Source organism: Podarcis filfolensis, assembly GCF_964270895.1.
Source record: "Podarcis filfolensis genome assembly, chromosome: 13".
Taxonomy (NCBI): Eukaryota; Metazoa; Chordata; class Lepidosauria; order Squamata; family Lacertidae; genus Podarcis; species Podarcis filfolensis.
In genome coordinates, this window is record NC_139615.1 from 29491781 (window position 1) to 29510769 (window position 18989).

Genomic DNA, 18989 nt, shown 5'->3' on the forward strand with positions numbered 1-18989 from the left:
GCAGCAGCAGCAGGCCCCATTAGCTAAAGTGGTGCTTCAGGTTAAGAACAGTTTCAGGTTAAGTACGGACCTCCGGAACGAATTAAGTACTTAACCCGAGGTACCACTGTAGTTGCCTTCTTACCATTTGGGGGGCTGTTCACGCAGCACTTTCTGTATCCACACGAGCAGTTTGGGGGACTTGCTCCTTGGGAGTAAACTTGTGGCGTGCGGGGAAAAACGAGTTGTGTGAACAGCCCTCCACTTACAGGTATGGTCCAGCAGCATAATAAAGACCTGCTCCTTTCTCCAGTTGCCGCAGTCACCAGAATTGCCACTGGCTGCCTCTGTGCCGGGAGGGTTCAGCCGAAGATGTATTGCTACCCTAGGCCAAAATTACCTTGTCCCTCTCTCTCTCTGCATTATCTTTAGTATGCTGTATGTTCTTTTTCTCTGAGTGGGTGGGCGCATTTGAGGCTGTGCGTGTGTAGGATCGTGTGCTTAAAAGCATGGCTTGCATTGTGACACCCCCCTCCCCAAACTGAGCTCTCCAACTAATCTTCCTCTGCAAAGATCTCCCGGGTAGCTAAGCAGATTGCAGGGTAACCGTAACAGTACAGCTAATTATGGAAGAGGATTACCTGCCTCCTGTGCGCCACTTACCTCTGTCCATATTTGCTTCTATCTATAGCTGTCTCAGCCACACAGGGCCTTCTGCTTCCCTTCTGTGCAGTGCTGGGGAAAGGTTGTAGCTCAGCAGGAGAGCATATGCTTGGCATGCAGAAGGTCACAGGTTCAATCCCCAGGGAAGTTTATTTGGCACCTTCATTTTGATCCCCTAGAAATCCAAACCTCCTTCTAAAATAGAGGGTGGCTAACCCGTGGCCCTGGATCCACATATTATGGGACTCCAGCTCACATCTTCCTTAACTAGCAGAGCCCAATGGTCAGGGATTATGGGAGCTATAGTCCACCAGACACATAAAGAGCCACAGGTGAGCTGCCTCTTCTCTAAAATGCAAACCTTGGTGATGTTGCTGTCTTTCCTGCTGCCCTATCATTCTCCACAATCCTTGGCAAGAGTTCCCTTCCTCCTCCTTCCAGCAAAAATGTCTTCCATTATTAAAGCACCTACGTAAATTATTCAGGACTCCCTCGAAACCTTTTCACGCTGCCTGAAATGCCACGTCTGATGGAAGCTCTGCAGCTGCCCAAACCCTACGCTATGCAATATGTAGGTGACCTGGACATAGGGGACTGGTATTGAGCCAACAGAACCATATAAAGTGATAGCAGCAGTACTAGCAGTTCCCCAAGGGTGGGGAAAAACCTGATCGTGATGGATTACTTTGATTTAAAAATGTGGGGCCGCTTAAATAATTCCTAGCTAACTCCAAAGGCAGATCCTTGGTGAGAGTCTGCCCAGGGTTTGCACAATGGGCTGCAGCGAAGTTGCAGCAACAAGCACTCCAGCTTGACATGAACAGGCTCTTCCTAGAGACCCCAGTTTAACCACTTCTCAAATGCTTAACTTGATCACACTGGGATCCGCTTCAGTCTCCTGTAACTGTCCCTAAAATACATCACAGGAAAATCCCAGTCATGCCACACTGAATTATTTCACTCCCCACAGAGTGCCTATGGAAATCTGATTGCTCTCTTTTTAGAAACTACCCTGGTCCCTCTAACGCAGATTGAAATCCTTCTCAAGAGGCGCTGCCCGTATGCCGTACTGTTGTTAAGTACCGCACCATGCATTCACACCAAAGTTAGGGTCACCAGCTTTTTTTTGTTTTGTTTTCTCCAGCTCCTTTGCCTTTAACAACAGCCCAAACTGCATGCAGTAGCAGGTGATAACGCTGATCAGTATTGCATTAAAAGATTCCTCCACATACAAGCCTAGGAAGGGCTCAGAGACTGGAAACTACTACCAGATCTCTAGTCCTTGACAATTTCTAGTAAAGGCAGACTGCCAATACCTTATGTGTGTAAACATGCTTACATAAGTCCTTACACCCTTTCCGGCATCCTTTGCTCAGATGCATGTAACACTAAGACGATTAAATATGGCTATCTATCTATCTACCCTTCCCCTCCCCAATGCATTGTTATGCATGGGGCAAAGATTCCGACTGATCTAGGCTACTGAGTACAAAATCAGCATGTGGTGGTTATTTTGGGTGAATTGATCAAGAGAGAGAGAAAGCGTGTCTGTGGTGAAATAGCTGAAACCACACCAACCCACACCCTCCCATTCAGAAAAAAATACTGCATAAAGATGGAGCTGGGAGTGGGATAGACCATTCTGCTGCATAACAACAGGGGGAGGCTAGCTGCTTCTCCCCCCCCGTCCCCCGCCCACTCCCCATTTTCCATTTGCAACTCTACTACCCAAGCCTTTGGTTCTCAGCTAGCAAGCTGCGCCCTCTGTGCTTTGCGCCGCTCTTTTGACGAGATGCTCTGAGCTGTGCTAATGGTCTATTTCCGTCCCTCCCTCCTGTAGACCCCCCCTATTTGTTGAGGCCACAGTGGACTCTTCCCAAGCAGGTGGCCAGCAGACTCTATAAATAGGGGTGGGTAGGGGCAAGTAGAGGCTGCATTGCAAAACAGCGCAGGAGGGGAGCGAGGGTTGTGTTTGTTCCGCTTATACACGCGTTTGCAGCCCCTCTGCTCGCTTTGCACAACTGTTTGGCCTCTCGCTGGGAGGAAGGGAAGAGGCGCGTGTCCTCCTGTTAGATTCATGTTGCCCACGGAGGTCGGGGAATTGCTGGTCTCGCAGGGGATGGAATTCTGGACCAGCCCTGCCTCTTACGACGAAGTCAACGGGAACACGGAGCTGGCTGATAACACGGACTTGATATCCCAGGAGCTGGAGGAGGGTAAGTAGGCACGGGGATAAATGGGAGGTAGGGTTGGGAAGCGAGGGCAGCGCGGGTGCGAGGATTGATATTGCGGTCTCTGACCTTCAGTCTCCTTTGAGCTCCTGAAGATGTTTGTGAGCAGACGACCTGACTTGGTGGTGGTGGGGAGATTGCAAAGCATTGTCCCTGGACCCAGGTGCTATATGGTAGGGATAGACGATGGGTTTCTGGTTTTGTTAAAATAAAAATTATCCACCTGTGTCCTGAGATGGAACAGAGTTATTGGAAAGGCTTGCCTGTTAGTCTTTTACTTACTGGACTTACGCATCACTTTTTTTCCTCCCTTTACAAAATGTAAAGCGACTTACAATATAATGCAATGCAGAAATTAAAAGCGAGATGAAACCAAAGCAAAAGGAAAACTAAAAACAGTGATAGACGTTTAAAAAGCAGGCCAACAAATCCCAGCCACCCAGAGAGGCTGCAGTGTCTGGACCCTCCTATACCTGACTACAATAGATGCTGGGGCAGGTGTGTGCCTAGGAGAAGCTGGCAGTTACTGCCTGTAACCCACTTTTCTTCCAGAAGGTTATCAAGGAAGTGTGACTGTTTTCCCCCGCTTTCTGTAGGGCTGGCATTCCCAACCCCATCCAGGCTCTGCCCCTGTGGCTTCAGCATCCACCTGACACACACATGCAGGTGTGTGCTTTCTCCACCACTTCTTTGTCACGGCTGAAATGGCCTCCCTGGTTTTGCTTTTCAGGGATGCTCTTGAAGGCCCCAGGAGCGCAGCCAGTTTTAAGGGACAAAGCTGGCTCCCAGCTTGATGGTTTAAACCAGTTTGTTGGAGCTTGCCTCTTCAGGCTGAGAAAAGAACCCAGAAGTCCCGACTGACTCTCACTTTACTCCTCTGAGTCTTGTTTGTTTTATTTAGCATTGCACTTCTATCCCACTTTTCCTGCAAGGAGCGCAAGGTGGTGCACTTGGCTCTCTCCCCCCTCCCCCCCGTTTTAAGCCTCACAACCATCCTGTGAGGGAGATTGTGTAGAGAAACAAGGCCTGGCTCAAGGTCACCCAAGTGGCTGAGTCAGGATTTGAACTCTGGTATCCCAGGTACTCGTTGGACACTCTAACCGCTACACTGACACCTTCCTCAGTTGGGAGTAGAGAGAAATCTAGAGTCTGGGATCACCATTGTAGGTAGATGGTCCGTCCTGCCTTTCAACAGGTGAATTAGATCAAATGACCTTTGCAGATTTTTCCATCTTAATTCCCACTTCTTTCTCTTCACCACCCACCAAAACAAAGCTGGAAGTGAAACTTCATGATATTTGGAGTTTAAGATCCCATGCAGACAGTTAAACAAAAATTATATGGGTGTGTGGCAATTCATTACTGTTTACTGGCATCTCATAGGGAGGAATGGGGCAAGGCCTGATAGTTTAAAGAGCTCTGGGAGTGTTTTTTTTTTGAATGAGGGAGGAGGAGAATAGCTGTTTTCTTCCCCTCAGAGCTGCCTCTCTATTAAAATGACAAAGAAGCGTTCCTATTAGACCCTTGTTTAAATGTAATTAAGCATGGTGATTTTGAGGGGCTGGGTGGTCTCCCTTGTGTGAAAAACAATGAAATGTTTGAGGTGAGCAGAGAGTTCCCTGATCTATAGAGAGAGAAGTTTTGTAAATAAGAGTTTTAATCAACATTTCCTGTAGAAGAATATTGGTCCTCTAAAAGCAGGGCAATCAAGGACAACAGACTTCGAAAAGGGAGGCGCTCCGTTTTCTGTTAAAAAATAAATGAGGCGTCTGAGGATCTGCACAATCTCTGGGCCTCATATGTTCTTTCATACATGTTTGTATAGGAATAAGACCTGGCTTTGGGAGAAAAATGTATTATGCAGGATCACTTGCCAAGAGAACTGGGGACAGACTGCAGGTTCCTTTCGTTGTTGAATATATATACAATTTTTCCCCCTGTGTTCATATACAAAATTGTCATGTGTTCAGTGGGACGCTGGGAGTTCAATAGAGCTGAATTCACATATGCCTCTCTTGATGACTCACCATTAGATTTTCTGCACCTGTATTTATGGCTGCCTTGTAGGAAAATAAATTATCTTGTGGTTGAAAGGATTCCAGGTGATGGGGGAGCACCACCTTTGAAGTTTGAAATGCAATGGCTCGTTCCCACATGCAGTGTCATGGTTGGGTTATGACCAAACCGTTGAACTTGCTTGTATGAACTTGGTTTCATATTATTTTTTCCATGGGTTTTTAATAAACTTGGGGGTGGGAATGTCCACTCGATTCATAGGAATGCTCTGCAAAAAGCAGGTGTCCTACCAATTGTGTGATGGTCCCTGGGCAGCATAAGGTAGAACAGCCTTGCAAATAAGACCAGGAAACTCACTAGTTGAAGTCTTGGGTAATTTGTCTGAATGTGCTGCATTGTTTGCTAGATATTGTAGTATATCAGCCAAGAGAGGGGCAGCTCACTGGTGTGACCAAGGCCCCGTGCACCTCCAGTAGTTTAGCATCATTGTTAGGTTTTTAATAGCTGGCTTCTTGCTTTCAGTTGGTCTGGCTGGTGTCCTTTGGGGACAGGTACATCAGAAGAGAAGGTGGAACTGGTGCCAATGGGGACTGGTAGGGTGGGAGGCATGGAGACCAACAGTAGGGGGCGCCAGAGCTACTGCCACCACCCCCTGATTGGTTGCAAGAAAGAAGGCAGTCAGGCAGGGGCTGGCTGAGCCTGAGAGCAAACTCAGGTGGGTGGGGCAGGCTCTCATTCACTCTAATGCACCATCCTTCTCTGCTAATTTGATAGCATGTGTTTGTAAGATTGGTTGCTCTTTGTGTGTGTGTGTGTGTGTGTGTGTGTAAGCTGCCTTGGCATTCTATTTATATCATCTATATATATATCTCAGACTACACTGCACTGTTGTTATTATTTTCTAAAACATCATTGGGGACAGTGTTCATGAGATCAACCAATATGCTCATACCTATGTAGGATCTGGAATATCCACAAATACGTAAACCAACATCCAAACAATTCTGTTCCCAGCTACCTGTTTCCTCCTTTTCCTTGGGGCTTTTGTGTCTCGAGTCGACCTGCTTTGTGGGCCGAGATTTGGGTTGACCGTCTGGCTGCGAAAGGGATCAAGGATGCCTTCTGCTCGCATCCCATTTTGAAGTTTACCTCACGATAGCTGCCCATTGTTTCATTTATCACTATTAAGATCCTGGATTAAGGCCTAAATAAAGGCCTTAATCCGAAAGCTCAATAAAGATAAAATAAATACTGATCATTTATCTTCCTTCTGAAGTATTGAGGGGGTATTTTCTCTCCAAGGTATTTCAGGACAGTTACAATGAGGGACAGGAGGACAATATTTCTGTTTTAGTGCTTATTGATTTATTTTTTATATATATAGAAAATGTCGGTTTTATTGCTGTGTCCTGCCCTGAGATCACTTGACAGTGAAGGGAGGGAAGGAAGTTTTGTAAATAAACTAAAATAATGCTGAAACAGAAATTGATTTCCTTTTGGGGAGACCTAGTGGCTGTGTTTTTCTTGATGTTTAAGAAATCTAATTCTGCTTTATGTGGGGTGAGGGAGTCATTTTCCTTCCAGCACACTGACTCTGGGTTTGGGGCTGCAGATTTTTCTTTCAGCTTGCCATTCCTAAGCCTATTGAAAGTGTCCTGGCTTGCTTGAAATGTATGGTGTTTCGTTATCTTGTGCTGTGTACTATATAGATTATTTGGTGTGATGTATGCGGGGGTAGGGGGGATGTGTGAAAGATTTAGCCTGGAGGCAAGACTTGAACTTGTTGATCTGAGCTCTGTGGACCCATTGGAAGCCATATTCCACTGTGGCTGCAAGGATTTCACCTGTTTAAAAGCCTTGATGAAGTGCTTAAAAAACAATGTTATTCATGAATCACTTAAACATGCCCTTCTTTCAGGCTTGGACAGTTTTCGAAATTTGCCAGGTGCATTTTGCAATTGCCATGGGTCCAAATGTGACCACGTGAAAATCTCTGGATGCCTCGGTTGGGAAAACAAAACTGTCACCTAGAGGATCTGAAATATTTTCCTTGAAGCTTGAACTAGTTTTATTCTGGATTGTTTTGTTTCATGTTTTAATGTGTTGTAAACCACTTTGAGATTTGTTCCTTAAAATATAAAGAGGTATAGAAAGGAAATGAGCAATATTATCAATGTTCATCCAGCGGGGAGGCAAAATGGCACCTGGACGTTCCATTGTGGCGACTGTAGCCTAGGTTTAAGGTACCATTTGGCGCCAACTAACATGTCTGAGTTTCTAGCACTGCTACCTGGTGATGCCAGGGATTGAACATTCCTGCACCCTCCTGCAGACTGAGTTGTGATCTACGGATCACGAGTATTGCCAGCACTCTGGTTCTTGTTCATCAGGTCACTCTTATCTCCCCTGTGCACCAACCACAGCAGAAAGGGAGCGACTTGTAATAGCAAAATTGTCGGGAGCAGACATGTCTGAAAGCTGGGGGTGTACCAATGTTTAGAGTAAATAATGGAAGCTGCCTGATACGTGTAATGAACCACCCTTTGACAACAGGGTGCTCTTGATGCGCTAGCTATAATGTGTAAACCAGCCTTTCTGATGGAGGGCAAAAAACAGAAGGGGATAAAAGTGAAGCATATTATTAACATGCCCCTAAAGACTTCAGCTTTGGAAATCGCACTAGCAACAGCGCTTCACATGCCTTGCACTTAGTGATCCTCACCACACCCCTGCAAAGTAGGTCAATACTGCTTACTTTAAGGTTACGGCTTAGAACAGGAGGCTGCCTGATGTGTTTTCAAAGGGGGCATATTTTGTAACGCTAGACCCGGAAAGTCTGGAATGTCTGAATCCTTAAAATCTTGGACACTGACTTGTTTCCTATGTTTGTGGTACAGAAGTGAAGGATTTGGTAGAACTGCAAGTCCATGCTGGCTATGCACGGGAATAGCTAGGTGAACAAGGGCCACGGGCAACTGCGCAGCTGGCTTGTTTATCCCTGCTCTGCTGGAATTCATGCTCCAATTATTTCCAATTATGGCTCACATGGATGATGAGGTGCCAAAGGGAGGGGGTCCCCGTATGGCACGAAGGGGGCTGGGCAGGCAGGCGGGCGTGCCGACTGCAGGACCATCATGGTGTCTCCCCGCTATGCAGACATGCCACTAGGCACGCACGCAAGAAAGGAGGCGGGGTTAGCTGATTGGCTTGCTTTAATGGCAGCCAGGCGGGGAAGGACTGGACGTCCCGCCTGGCTGGGTGGGGGAGTGGACAGGGATCATAACCGCTTTGACTTGTCCCGACTCCATTGCGTAACAGCCTCATCCGAGAAGTGCATAATGGGATTGGATGTCGTCTCCGATAGTTCCAGCTAACCTACTTTCCTTGCGTCAGACGGCTGTGGCTGGGAACAGATAGGCTTAGCTCTGCAGGGCGATGATCTGCAGTTGCTTGAACCCAACAGCGTAAGGGTGAGAAGCCGAGGTGAGCAGGACTTATTTGGGACCATGGCTCTGAGTGAAACCTTCAGAGCGTTCTGGATCTCTGGAGTCCCCTTGCTTGGACATTTCTCTGCTCCCTTTATTTCAGACTACAGTGGTACCTCAGGTTACATACGCTTCAGGTTACAGACTCTGCTAACCCAGAAATATTACCTCAGGTTAAGAACTTTGCTTCAGGATGAGAACAGAAATCGTGCTCTGGCAGTGTGGTGGCAGCGGGAGGCCCCATTAGCTGAAGTGGTGCTTCAGGTTAAGAACAGTTTCAGGTTAAGAATGGACCTCCAGAACGAATTAAGTACTTAACCCGAGGTACCACTGTATTAGCACAGTGCATAACTCCTGTTGGAACGGTTGCAGGGGAAAAAGCCCCCAAGCAGGGCAACGTGGTTCCTGGATCTTAGATCTCGATTTGATCCGGTGGAATGTGAAATATTTGTTTCCCCCACCTACAGCAGATTGTGCTTGAACAAAATGGAAATTTAGAGGCAACTGTTTACAGCTGATTTCCTAGTGGGACGGGTCGTATCTCTGAGGTGGATCACATGGTTTGCCTGAATAAGGTCCCAGGTTGAACCCTGGCATTTCCAGGCAAGGCAGCGAATCACTCCTGTCAGTCTGCATAGACAGGAGGTAGCCAATTTGTTTTTCCTCCAGATGTGGTTGGAGTCCAGCTGCCATAATCCCTAGCTGTTGGTCATGCTGGGAGTCAGGAGACCAATGTCAGCAAGACAACAACTATCCTTGATATAGACAATATTGAGGTGGATGGATCAGTGGTTTAACTATGCACAAGGCAGCTTCCTAATACAGCCTAGATCTAGGCCCTCGAGCTGCGGTTCCCCCATCAGCTTCATCCAACATGGCCGACATCCAAGAATAATGGAAGTTCTCCGCCATTGTGGAGAAGGTTTCTCCAGAGTTCCCTAACTACCTACTTCACACATGACCTTGAGTGCCTTTTAGAAACAAAACAGTTTACTATTGTGCTGAAAATTTTGGAGAACAGGTTGAATCACATTGGATGAAGCATTCATCATAAAGGCACTTCAGCCCAACAGAGGCCATTGTGGAAACATATTCTTTTTATTTTCTTCTGACAAACGTATGTTGAATTCTTCCTGTCCCTCATTATCATACATCCACAGAGTGGATAAAAATCAATGATTTTTTTAAAAATCAAAAAAGGATTTTTTTTTTATTTACATTGGATTTTTAAAATAAAATGCTTTTGGAGGAAAAATCTTTCTAAAGATAGTTTTCTATTTAAGTTACATTATAGTCCAAAAGCTATTCATCAGGAAATAAGGATTTGTTTTAAGTTTTTCATGTGTGCTAAAACTCAACAAACATTATACATATGCTATAATGTTACGGTTTAAATTAAATAAACTGTTTAAATTGTTTTTAAGGAAATGATTATTTTTCTCCTTTCAGTAAAGTACAGCAGAAAAGTTGTCCAAATATAAACAGTTAACTTATTAAACCTAACAATAATTTCATAATTATCTGTCAATGTATTTCTAATAGTATAACCAAATCAGCAATTTTTGATATAACTGTAAAAACTACTCTGAAAATTTATTATTCCAAAAATGAAACCTTCATCTGGTTCTAAATATTAAGATAATACCAGCAAGAATGAGTCTTTCTGTAAATATATATATATATATATATATATATATATATATATATATATTTAAATCAAGTCTTGCTGAGTAGTGATTTAAGTCAAGTCTTACTGACTAGTGATTTAAATTGATTTGATTTCAATCAAACCCACCCTGTACATCCATAAGACGCCACACTTATAGATAACCATTTTGTAATTGACACCCTGTTGCCGGTCCCTTTCGGTGGCTCTGCTGCACAGTTACTGGCTTTAAGAGGGGAGAGAGGTCACTTCCTTCAGTCTCTTGTATTGGGAGATGTCAGATTTTCCCTTGCAAAGAAAGACCATGAAGCCAACCTTAGTGAAGGAGCCTTGGGCAAAAGGTGTGTGTGGGGAAGTGATGCAAATCTGATTGGAACTGACACTGCCCTTAGAGAGAGGCTAAATAGGGCAAGATTGACTCTGTAGAGTAGCTTGTTTGAGCACCGGAAATGTCTCCTTCAATCCCATCTTGGCCTGGCTGTGTTTTTCCTTTCTTCTCTTTTCCAACTCGAGACAACATGCATTTCACTTAACACCAACACGCTTCTGCTTCAGAATGGGACGTTACTTGTCCCTGCCAGGAACCAAATTTAGTAAATGCAATTTATACCATCTACTTGGCCCTTAGGCTAGAGTGGAGCATTTTCACACACTGCATTATAAAAACACCTTTGAAGCATTTCTTGCGTTCTATGTGAATATTGTTAACTGTGGGTTGGAAAGTGGGAAGAGAGCAGTTTATAAATGGTGCGAGTCTTCTGGCCTACGTAGCTGACATTGTTGTGTTACAGATGTGGGGGGATGAACAAGGTAATTGTTACCTGGAAAAAAGCTTAGGATCTGGCAAACCTGGGTTCAAATTCCAGTAGTCTAGAGGGTTCACTGAGTGGTTTTAAGCAAACAGAGAAAGTGGGAGTGTCTGTGAATGTTACTCCTTGCAGAAAACAGGTTTCCTGTAGTGCAAGTTTTACAGACACAAGCCCTTTTTTTGAGATGCATGATCTTGGCTAAAGAGGTGGAGATGTGGTTTGGGGTGAGTGTGTGTATGCTGTTATTGTTAAAAAATAATTCAAAGGACAAAATCAACCTTCTAAGTTGAAACAAATGAGACAGCCAATGCAGCTGGCACAATACTGGCATAATGCTAGCAGAATGCTTGACTCTGTTGTTTTCACAATAAATTTGTGCGCTAAGCTTTGGGGAGTGTTCCCTCCTCCTGGAATAAAAGTTATCTCATGGCTGGGTGTGTTCTATGCCAGCACCGAAAAACGACTGATGATGACGACTATTATTAACAACAGAATTCAGCATTCTGCAAATCTCCACTTTCATGATTTAGTTGTAAGTCTCTGTCCATAATGGCTGAAAACATATGCTTTGAATAGTATGGGTGGTGCCTGCTGAACAGGGGTGATGATGGTGCAAGTTTCTTAAAAAACTTGTGTCATCGCACAAATTTGCATTATATTTGCATCTGCTTCTTTGTAAGTGTGAATGCAGATTTGGGCTGAATTTCAGACTTGTGGGGTGGAGGGAACCTCAAACTCTGGCTGTTGTTGTCAGGGCATAGGAGCCAACTCCTAGGGGCTAAGGGGGCTTTGTCCCCCCCTGTGGGTTAAACCACAGAGCCTAGGACTTGCCAATCAGGAGGTCGGCGGTTCGAATCCCCACAACGGGGTGAGCTCCCGTTGCTCAGTCTCTGCTCCTGCCAACCTAGCAGTTCGAAAGCACGTCAAAGTGCAAGTAGATAAATAGGTACCGCTCTGGCGGGAAGGTAAACGGCGTTTCCGTGCGCTGCTCTGGTTTGCCAGAAGCGGCTCAGTCATGCTGGCCACATGACCCGGAAGCTGTACACCGGCTCCCTCGGCCAATAAAGCGAGATGAGCGCAGCAACCCCAGAGTCGGCCACGACTGGACCTAATGGTCAGGGGTCCCTTTACCTTTACCTTAATAAAATATTTGAGGGGGCCGAACCACCCTAAAGATGATGGGCCTTGCCATTCAAATGGTGTGTGTGTGCGTGTGTGTGTGTGCCGCATCATGTGATCAATTATATGTGGCAGGGCTTACCTGCCCCCCCCCAATATTTTATTCAAGTTGGCACCCTTGTATCAGGGCTTGCTCTGATGAGCGATAACAGGCTTTTCTGAGCCCAGTGCATTGGATGTGGATTGGGCCCTCAGCCTTGCCTGAAATCTGTTGGCCACAACAGCTTGGGTACATATCAAACAAGCCTGGGCAAGTAAAGATGGCACATGTCTTGGGTGTCTCACTGGCACTCTGGTATGCAGTATGCCCAACAGCTCTGTAAGCAAAGGTTGTTTTTTTAAAAGATCGTTTGTGTTTGTGAGTGTGTTTTCAGTAGACTTTCTTCTGCTGAAGGGGATAGATAGCACAGCAGCTGAGCCACTGCTTTGCATGCAGAAGTCTCAGGTTTAATCCCTGGTATCTCCAGGTAGGGCTAGGAGAGACCAACCTCTTGCCTAATATCCTGGAGAGGTGCTGCCGGCCAGTGTCCACAGTGCAGAGCTCACTGGAACAATGGTCTGATTCGGTATAAGGCAGCTTCAGGCTAGGACCCTCGTACCTACGGGACCGCCCCACCCGGTATGCCCCACGGAGAGCCTCAAGGTCCATAAATAGCAACACCCTAGAGGTCCCGGACCCTAAGGAAGTTAGATTGGCTTCAACCAGAGCCAGGGCCTTTTCAACACTGGCTCCGGCCTGGTGGAACGCTCTGCCTCATGAGACCAGGGCCCTGCAGGATCTGATTTCTTTCCGCGGGGCCTGTAAGACAGAGTTGTTCCGCCTGGCCTTTGGCTTGCAGCCAATTTGATTCCCTCCCCCTCTTTCTTTTTTCTTTTTCCTTTCTCCTCCTGTGATGATGATGCATTTTAATATTTTAATGTTTCAATATTTTAATGTTGTATTTTAATCTTGTTTTTAAGTTGTATTCATTCAACTTGTTTTTATTATTGCTTGTTAGCCGCCCTGAGCCCAGCCTTGGCTGGGGGGGGGCGGGGTATAAATAAAAATTATTATTATTATTATTATTATTATTATTATTATTATTAGAGAATGAATTAAAGGTGCCTCAAGACTCACTTTTTTTGCAGGAGGGATATAGCTGCATTTCCAAACTTCAGGTTTGCACCTTTGAAGTGGAATAATGAGGGACTCTATTGCCCTAGTGCAACAAACCCACTTTAAAAAAATGACCGGAGTGTGTGTGTGAATGAACGATTGACTGAAAGACACACAAACACCCCAAAAGCAAATTGGGACGAAAGCAGGATGAATGCTCGTTATCGTGTAACGGCCCCGTACGGATGCTCAGTAAAGGCTGGATATGGTCTGACCTCGTTGTAAGCTATGCACAAAAAATCAGGGTGCATGTTGAACAATCAGGCCATCTTGAGGGGCCCTAACTTTTGCAAACTTAAGAAGATGCATGCAAAATATGTTTAATGTTCATAATTCATACGAATCATAGAATTCAGATTTACTTTGTTTAGGATTTTGCTCTTTGATCTTGATGCTTTGTAGCATGAGGTACACTGCCCTAAGTTCTTCCTGCCTTAACAGGATTACTGATGTACAGATGTCAACTAACTTTCCCCCCCCCCTCTTTTCCCACAGTGCTCTGTTCTGAGCGGGTTAGCAGGATCACTAAGACCTACCATGACATAGATGCCGTCACCAGCCTCCTAGAAGAGGTAACCTTCCTTTGCTACTGACTATTTGAAGGTCAAACACTGCGCCAAGTCCTGTTCAAGTCATATAGTGGGGTAGGAGAGGTGAAAGAAAAAAATGTATACATGTATAGAAAAATGATGTATAGATGGTATTTAACTCCAACTAAATTAGCTAAGGGGATGCGGGTGGCGCTGTGGGTTAAACCACAGAGCCTAGGACTTGCTGATCAGAAGGTTGGCGGTTCGAATCCCCACGACGGGGTGAGCTCCTGCTGCTCGGTCCCTGCTCCTGCCAACCTAGCAGTTCGAAAGCACGTCAAAGTGCAAGTAGATAAATAGGTACCGCTCTGGCGGGAAGGTAAACGGTGTTTCCGTGCGCTTCTCTGGTTTGCCAGAAGCGGCTTAGTCATGCTGGCCACATGACCCGGAAGCTGTACGCCAGCTCCCTTGGCCAATAAAGCGAGATGAGCGCTGCAACCCCAGAGTCGGCCATGACTGGACCTAATGGTCAGGGGTCCTTTTACCTTTACCTAAATTAGCTAAAATGTATAGAATGAGAAATAAGAATTGTTGGAAATGTAATGCTAAAGAAGGGGATTTTTACCATATGTGGTGGACATGCGATAAAGTTAAACTATTTTGGGAAAATATTTATAATGAGTTAAAAAAAAATGTTTAGGTATATCTTCCCAAAAAACCCTGAAGCATTTCTGTTGGGTATGATAGGAGAGGAAATACCAAAGTCAACCAGAAATTGTTCATGTATGCCACTATGGCAGCTAGAACTTTATTAGCCCAAAAGTGAAAACAGCAAGAATTGCCTACGGTTGAAGAATGGCAGACGAGGATGATGGACTATGCAGAATTGGCAAAGTTAACGGGGAAAATCCGAAACCAGAGTGACCAAGTGTTCCAGAGAGAGTGGAGTAAATTTATTCAATATATAGACAATCATTGTAAACATATAAAGACACTAGCAGGATTGAGATAAACCTCACAATGTTTAATAGAAGGAAGCTTCTACATGTGCTTAAAGACTAAAATAATATTAAGGGAAAAAGCTAGAATTGAGATGGTAGAAATGTGTGGAAATATGATGTAGGTATACAAAAACCAGACGATGGGATGGAGGGAAGTTGAGTGGCTCAGTAGAGCTAAAAATTTGTAAAAGGAAATAAGATGTTATATTAATGTTAAAAATGGAAAACCAATAAAATATATATAAAAAGAAAGAAATCACATCTGGCAATCAATGTGCCCCTTTAGTTTCAAATAGCACATGGGTAGACGAGTCTAAAAAGCCCAGGACACAAATTTTCACATGCCCATCTAGCAGCTATGGTGGGTCATTTACCAGAAGTAATGTATTCAGCGTTTACTCTGGAGGTGTATACTCAATTCTGACCAAACTAAGCCTTCTGATGTATATTTTAATCTAGGAGGCTTAGTACTCTGACATAGCTCAGTTGGTAGAGCATGAGACTCTTAATCTCAGGGTCATGGGTTCAAACCCCACATTGGGCAAAATATTCCTGCATTGCAGGGGCTTGGACTACAGGGCTCTCTTGCTCCCTTCCAATGCTACGATTCTACAGCTCAGCCTACCTATGAAACCCAAGGGGCACATTGGTTGCCGGAGGTGAAATATATTTGCATTATGTTCAGCTCTCCTACCCCACTAATAGAAGTGATGGCAGTCCCCAATAGATGGATAAAGTCAGCTGGCTATTCAACAGTCAGGAAAAGTCCCCCAAGAAGGATCTTGATTTGGAGTGGCATGGGCAAGAAGGGAGTAATAATAATAATAATAATAATAATAATAATAATAATAATAATAATTATTATCTATACCCCACCCATCTGGCTGGGCTTTCCCAGCCACTCTGGGCGGCTCTCAACAAAATATTAAAAAGACAATAAAGCATCAAACATTAAAAACTTCCCAAAACAGGACTGCCTTCAGATGTCTACTAAAAGTCAGATGGTTGCCTTCAGATATCTTCTAAAAGTGGGTTAGTTCTTTATCTCCTTGACATCTGATGGGAGGGCGTTCCACAGGGCAGGCACCACTACCGAGAAGGCCCTCTGCCTGGTTCCCTGTAACTTGACTTCTCGCAGTGAGGGAACCACCAGAAGGCCCTCGGTGCTGGACCTCAGTGTCTGGGTAGAACGATGGGATTGGAGACACTCCTTCGGATATACTGGACTGAGGAGCTCTTGAAAAGTGGATGTTTCAGAATCAAATTTCAGCAGGCAGCATGGAGCAAGGAAGGGAGAAGGAGGAGGCGAGAAGCCTGCTCTGTTATAACTGCTCCTGTGCTTTCCCCCCATCCCCACAGAAGGAGCATGACCTGGAGCTAGCCGCCCGCATCGGACAATCGCTGCTGAAGCAGAACCGGAGCCTGTCGGAACGCAACGAACTCTTGGAAGAACAGCTTGAATTGGCAAAGGAAGAGGTGAGGAAGCCCAATACGGTGTCTGTTGCTGACCAGGGAGGAAGCTAACGCGACATACGCGTACATGAAACACAGGGAGTTTGTTTGCCCCCACCCCACCCTACTCGGGTTGGATAGAAAGTGGAGAGATAAGCTGAGGGCTGGGAGAAAAAGTGAGCTGGTTGTGTGTATGGCAGTAAATGCAGGAAGGCTGCGTGCAGGGAATATTTTTCTGTTGGGTGCATACGGTATAGGACGGTGCTTCTCAAGCTTGAGTCCCCAGCGGTTGTTGGGACTACAACTCCCATCATCCCTGACCACTGGTCCTGCCAGCTAAGGATGATGGGAGTTGTAGTCCAACAACTGCTGGAGACCCAAGTTTGAGAAACGCCGGTCTGTGAGCTGCATCCAGCTGAAGTTTATTCAGAATAGGACCACTGAAATTAACGGAGCTAAGTTGGCCATGTCGGTGGGTCTGCTGTTGAGTAGAACTAGCATTGGTTACGATGCTGTAATTTACAGCAAGGGCGGGGACCCTCATGCGTAGAGGCCAAAGGTGAGCTCCAGGCCTCTCTATCCAGCCCTTAGGACTCTCCCTAAGGGCCCGCCCCTCACCAACTCTACTTTGCACCCTCCTTGAGTGCTTTTGCTTGGCTGGAATGTGTCCTTGAACTGTAATAAGGCCTCTTGCTTGCCTGGATGGAGAGATGGGTGGCTGTGTATTAAAACTTCTGACTTTGCAAGGCTGGAATGTAGCCTCCTCAATGAAGATAGGCTGTATAGCTCAGTCAGTAGAGCATGGGCCTCTTAATCTCAAGGTCGTGGGTTCAAGTCCCAAGCTGGGCAGAAGATTCCTGCATCAAACGGGGTTTAAACAGATGACCCTTTTAGTCCCCTCTGATTCTTTGCTGTGCTCAATTTTGCCTCTGACACCACTGGTGTGCAGTCCCTGGAAAGTTGTCCACAAGGGAATGCAACCTTTGGGGCCTAAAAATGCCCCCCACCTCTGAACTACTATAAGATCTGAAGTTAAGGGGTAGAAGGGCTTTCAGATTAGAAGGTTTAACTTCTGCTTTTTTCTTCCATGGGACCCATTGTGCCTATTCTCTCTCCCCCTCCCCACTTCAAGATAGCTCAGCTTCGCCATGAGATATCAATGCGGGACGAGCTTCTGCATCTGTACACCAACAGCACAGAAGAGAGCGAGCCAACCTCTGCCACCTCCACTCCGTGAGTATCTCAAGCTGGGGTGGAAGGGGAGACCTTCTGCACAAGTCAAACCATGTAATTTCTGCTGCCGTCCTCCTGGCGAGGCCCTCCAGCGGCCGCAGCTGACTGCCCATCCTCCCCATGTAGTGAGACGAATCTGTAGTGAGACGAATCCATTGTGGGACGAGGAGAAAGAAACCCCACCTAGAGTCTTCGGAAATTCTGCAGTGTACACCGTTCACGCCAGCAGATCCGAAAAATAGCTAGCGTCTCCCCTGTGCTTTTCTCTAATTGCATTAAATGCAAAATTAAAACAGGAAGAGCCATCTGTTTTTAACACGGAGCTGTTGTTCTTCATTTAACCACCAGGTGGTGTGAGAGATGCAATGGCCTTGCGGGCGAAGGGGGGGGAGGAGGAAGCCGGAAGAAATACCGTATTTACTCAAATCTAAGGCTCACCTTTTTGGGCCAAATTACTTTGCGAAAACTAAGGTGCGCTTTAGATCCGATGGCACATTTACATTCGCCAGCAAATACTTTCTTTGGATTCAAGGTTCTGAAAATGGAGGTGCGCATGAGATTCGATGGCACGTTAGGTAAAGGGACCCCTGACCATTAGGTCCAGTCATGACCGACTCTGGGGTTGCGGCGCTCATCTCGCTTTATTGGCCGAGGGAGCCGGCGTACAGCTTCCGGGTCATGTGGCCAGCATGACTAAGCCGCTTCTGGCGAACCAGAGCAGCGCACGGAAATGCCGTTTACCTTCCCGCTGGAGCGGTAGCTATTTATCTACTTGCACTTTGACGTGCTTTCGAACTGCTAGGTTGGCAGGAGCACATTAGACTCAAATAAATACAGTACTACAGTTCTCATGGTTGAACTTGAACTTGGGTGTTCCTCGCCCAACAATATCTCTTCTAGCTACATTGCCACTCACCTCAACTCCTGTGTTGTTGTTGCTATTATTATTATTATTATTATTATTATTATTATTATTATTATTTATACTGCCCTTTATCAAAAGATCCCAGGGCAGTGTCCAACAATAAAATCACATTACAAAGCACCAATAATAAAAGGCACAATAAGAGGCAGCATAATAATAACAACAGCAGCAACAGCCACCTACTCCCCCAAGCTTTAAAAGGCAATAGATTATTTAATGGCTAAAGGCCTGGGTAAAGAGGAATGTTTTTGCCTGGTACCTAAAGACATGTCATGATGGCTCCAGGCACTCCAACCATCTGCAAAACGCCTCTTTCACCACTCTGTGATTGTATCCAGGCCAGATCCAAGCTAGGAGTAGGCCAACAGAAGACTCTCCAGGTCAGAAGGCTTGGCTGCTGGGCGAGATTGAGCCCTGCAGTACCTCTGTTTCTAGAAATGAAACATTAATTCCAGGAGCCGTCTCAGGCTACTGCTGTCTCCCCTCCCCTGTGCTCTTCTCATGACTACATCTCTCCCCCCCCCTCCCCACAGGTTGCGGAGGAATGAATCTGCCCTCTCTTTGCAGCAGTGTTTTCAGTATGACACCTTACAGCAGAAGCTCAAAGGGCTGGAGGAGGAGAACCAGAAACTGCGGACAGAGGTGAGGTTCTGAGCTGGGCTGG

General features: G+C 45.7%; 1 protein-coding gene across 7 annotated transcripts in view; it reads left to right on the top strand.

Annotated features, from left to right (window-relative positions):
• Positions 1 to 18989, top strand: part of LOC310747751 (trafficking kinesin-binding protein 1-like) — a 50232-nt gene that overhangs the window by 14347 nt on the left and 16896 nt on the right. For 4 of the 7 annotated variants that reach the window (XM_083582782.1, XM_083582780.1, XM_083582781.1 and 1 more), the window contains 4 exons: positions 13680 to 13756; positions 16075 to 16191; positions 17300 to 17400; positions 18859 to 18967. In XM_083582782.1, coding sequence (XP_083438908.1) covers positions 17327 to 17400; positions 18859 to 18967 — 183 coding nt within the window. In that variant the 5' untranslated portion in view covers positions 13680 to 13756; positions 16075 to 16191; positions 17300 to 17326. Of the gene's footprint in view, positions 1 to 2369; positions 2859 to 13679; positions 13757 to 16074; positions 16192 to 17299; positions 17401 to 18858; positions 18968 to 18989 lie in introns of those variants that run through there. The other 3 variants (XM_083582778.1, XR_014541001.1, XR_014541002.1) reach the window with 3 other exon arrangements.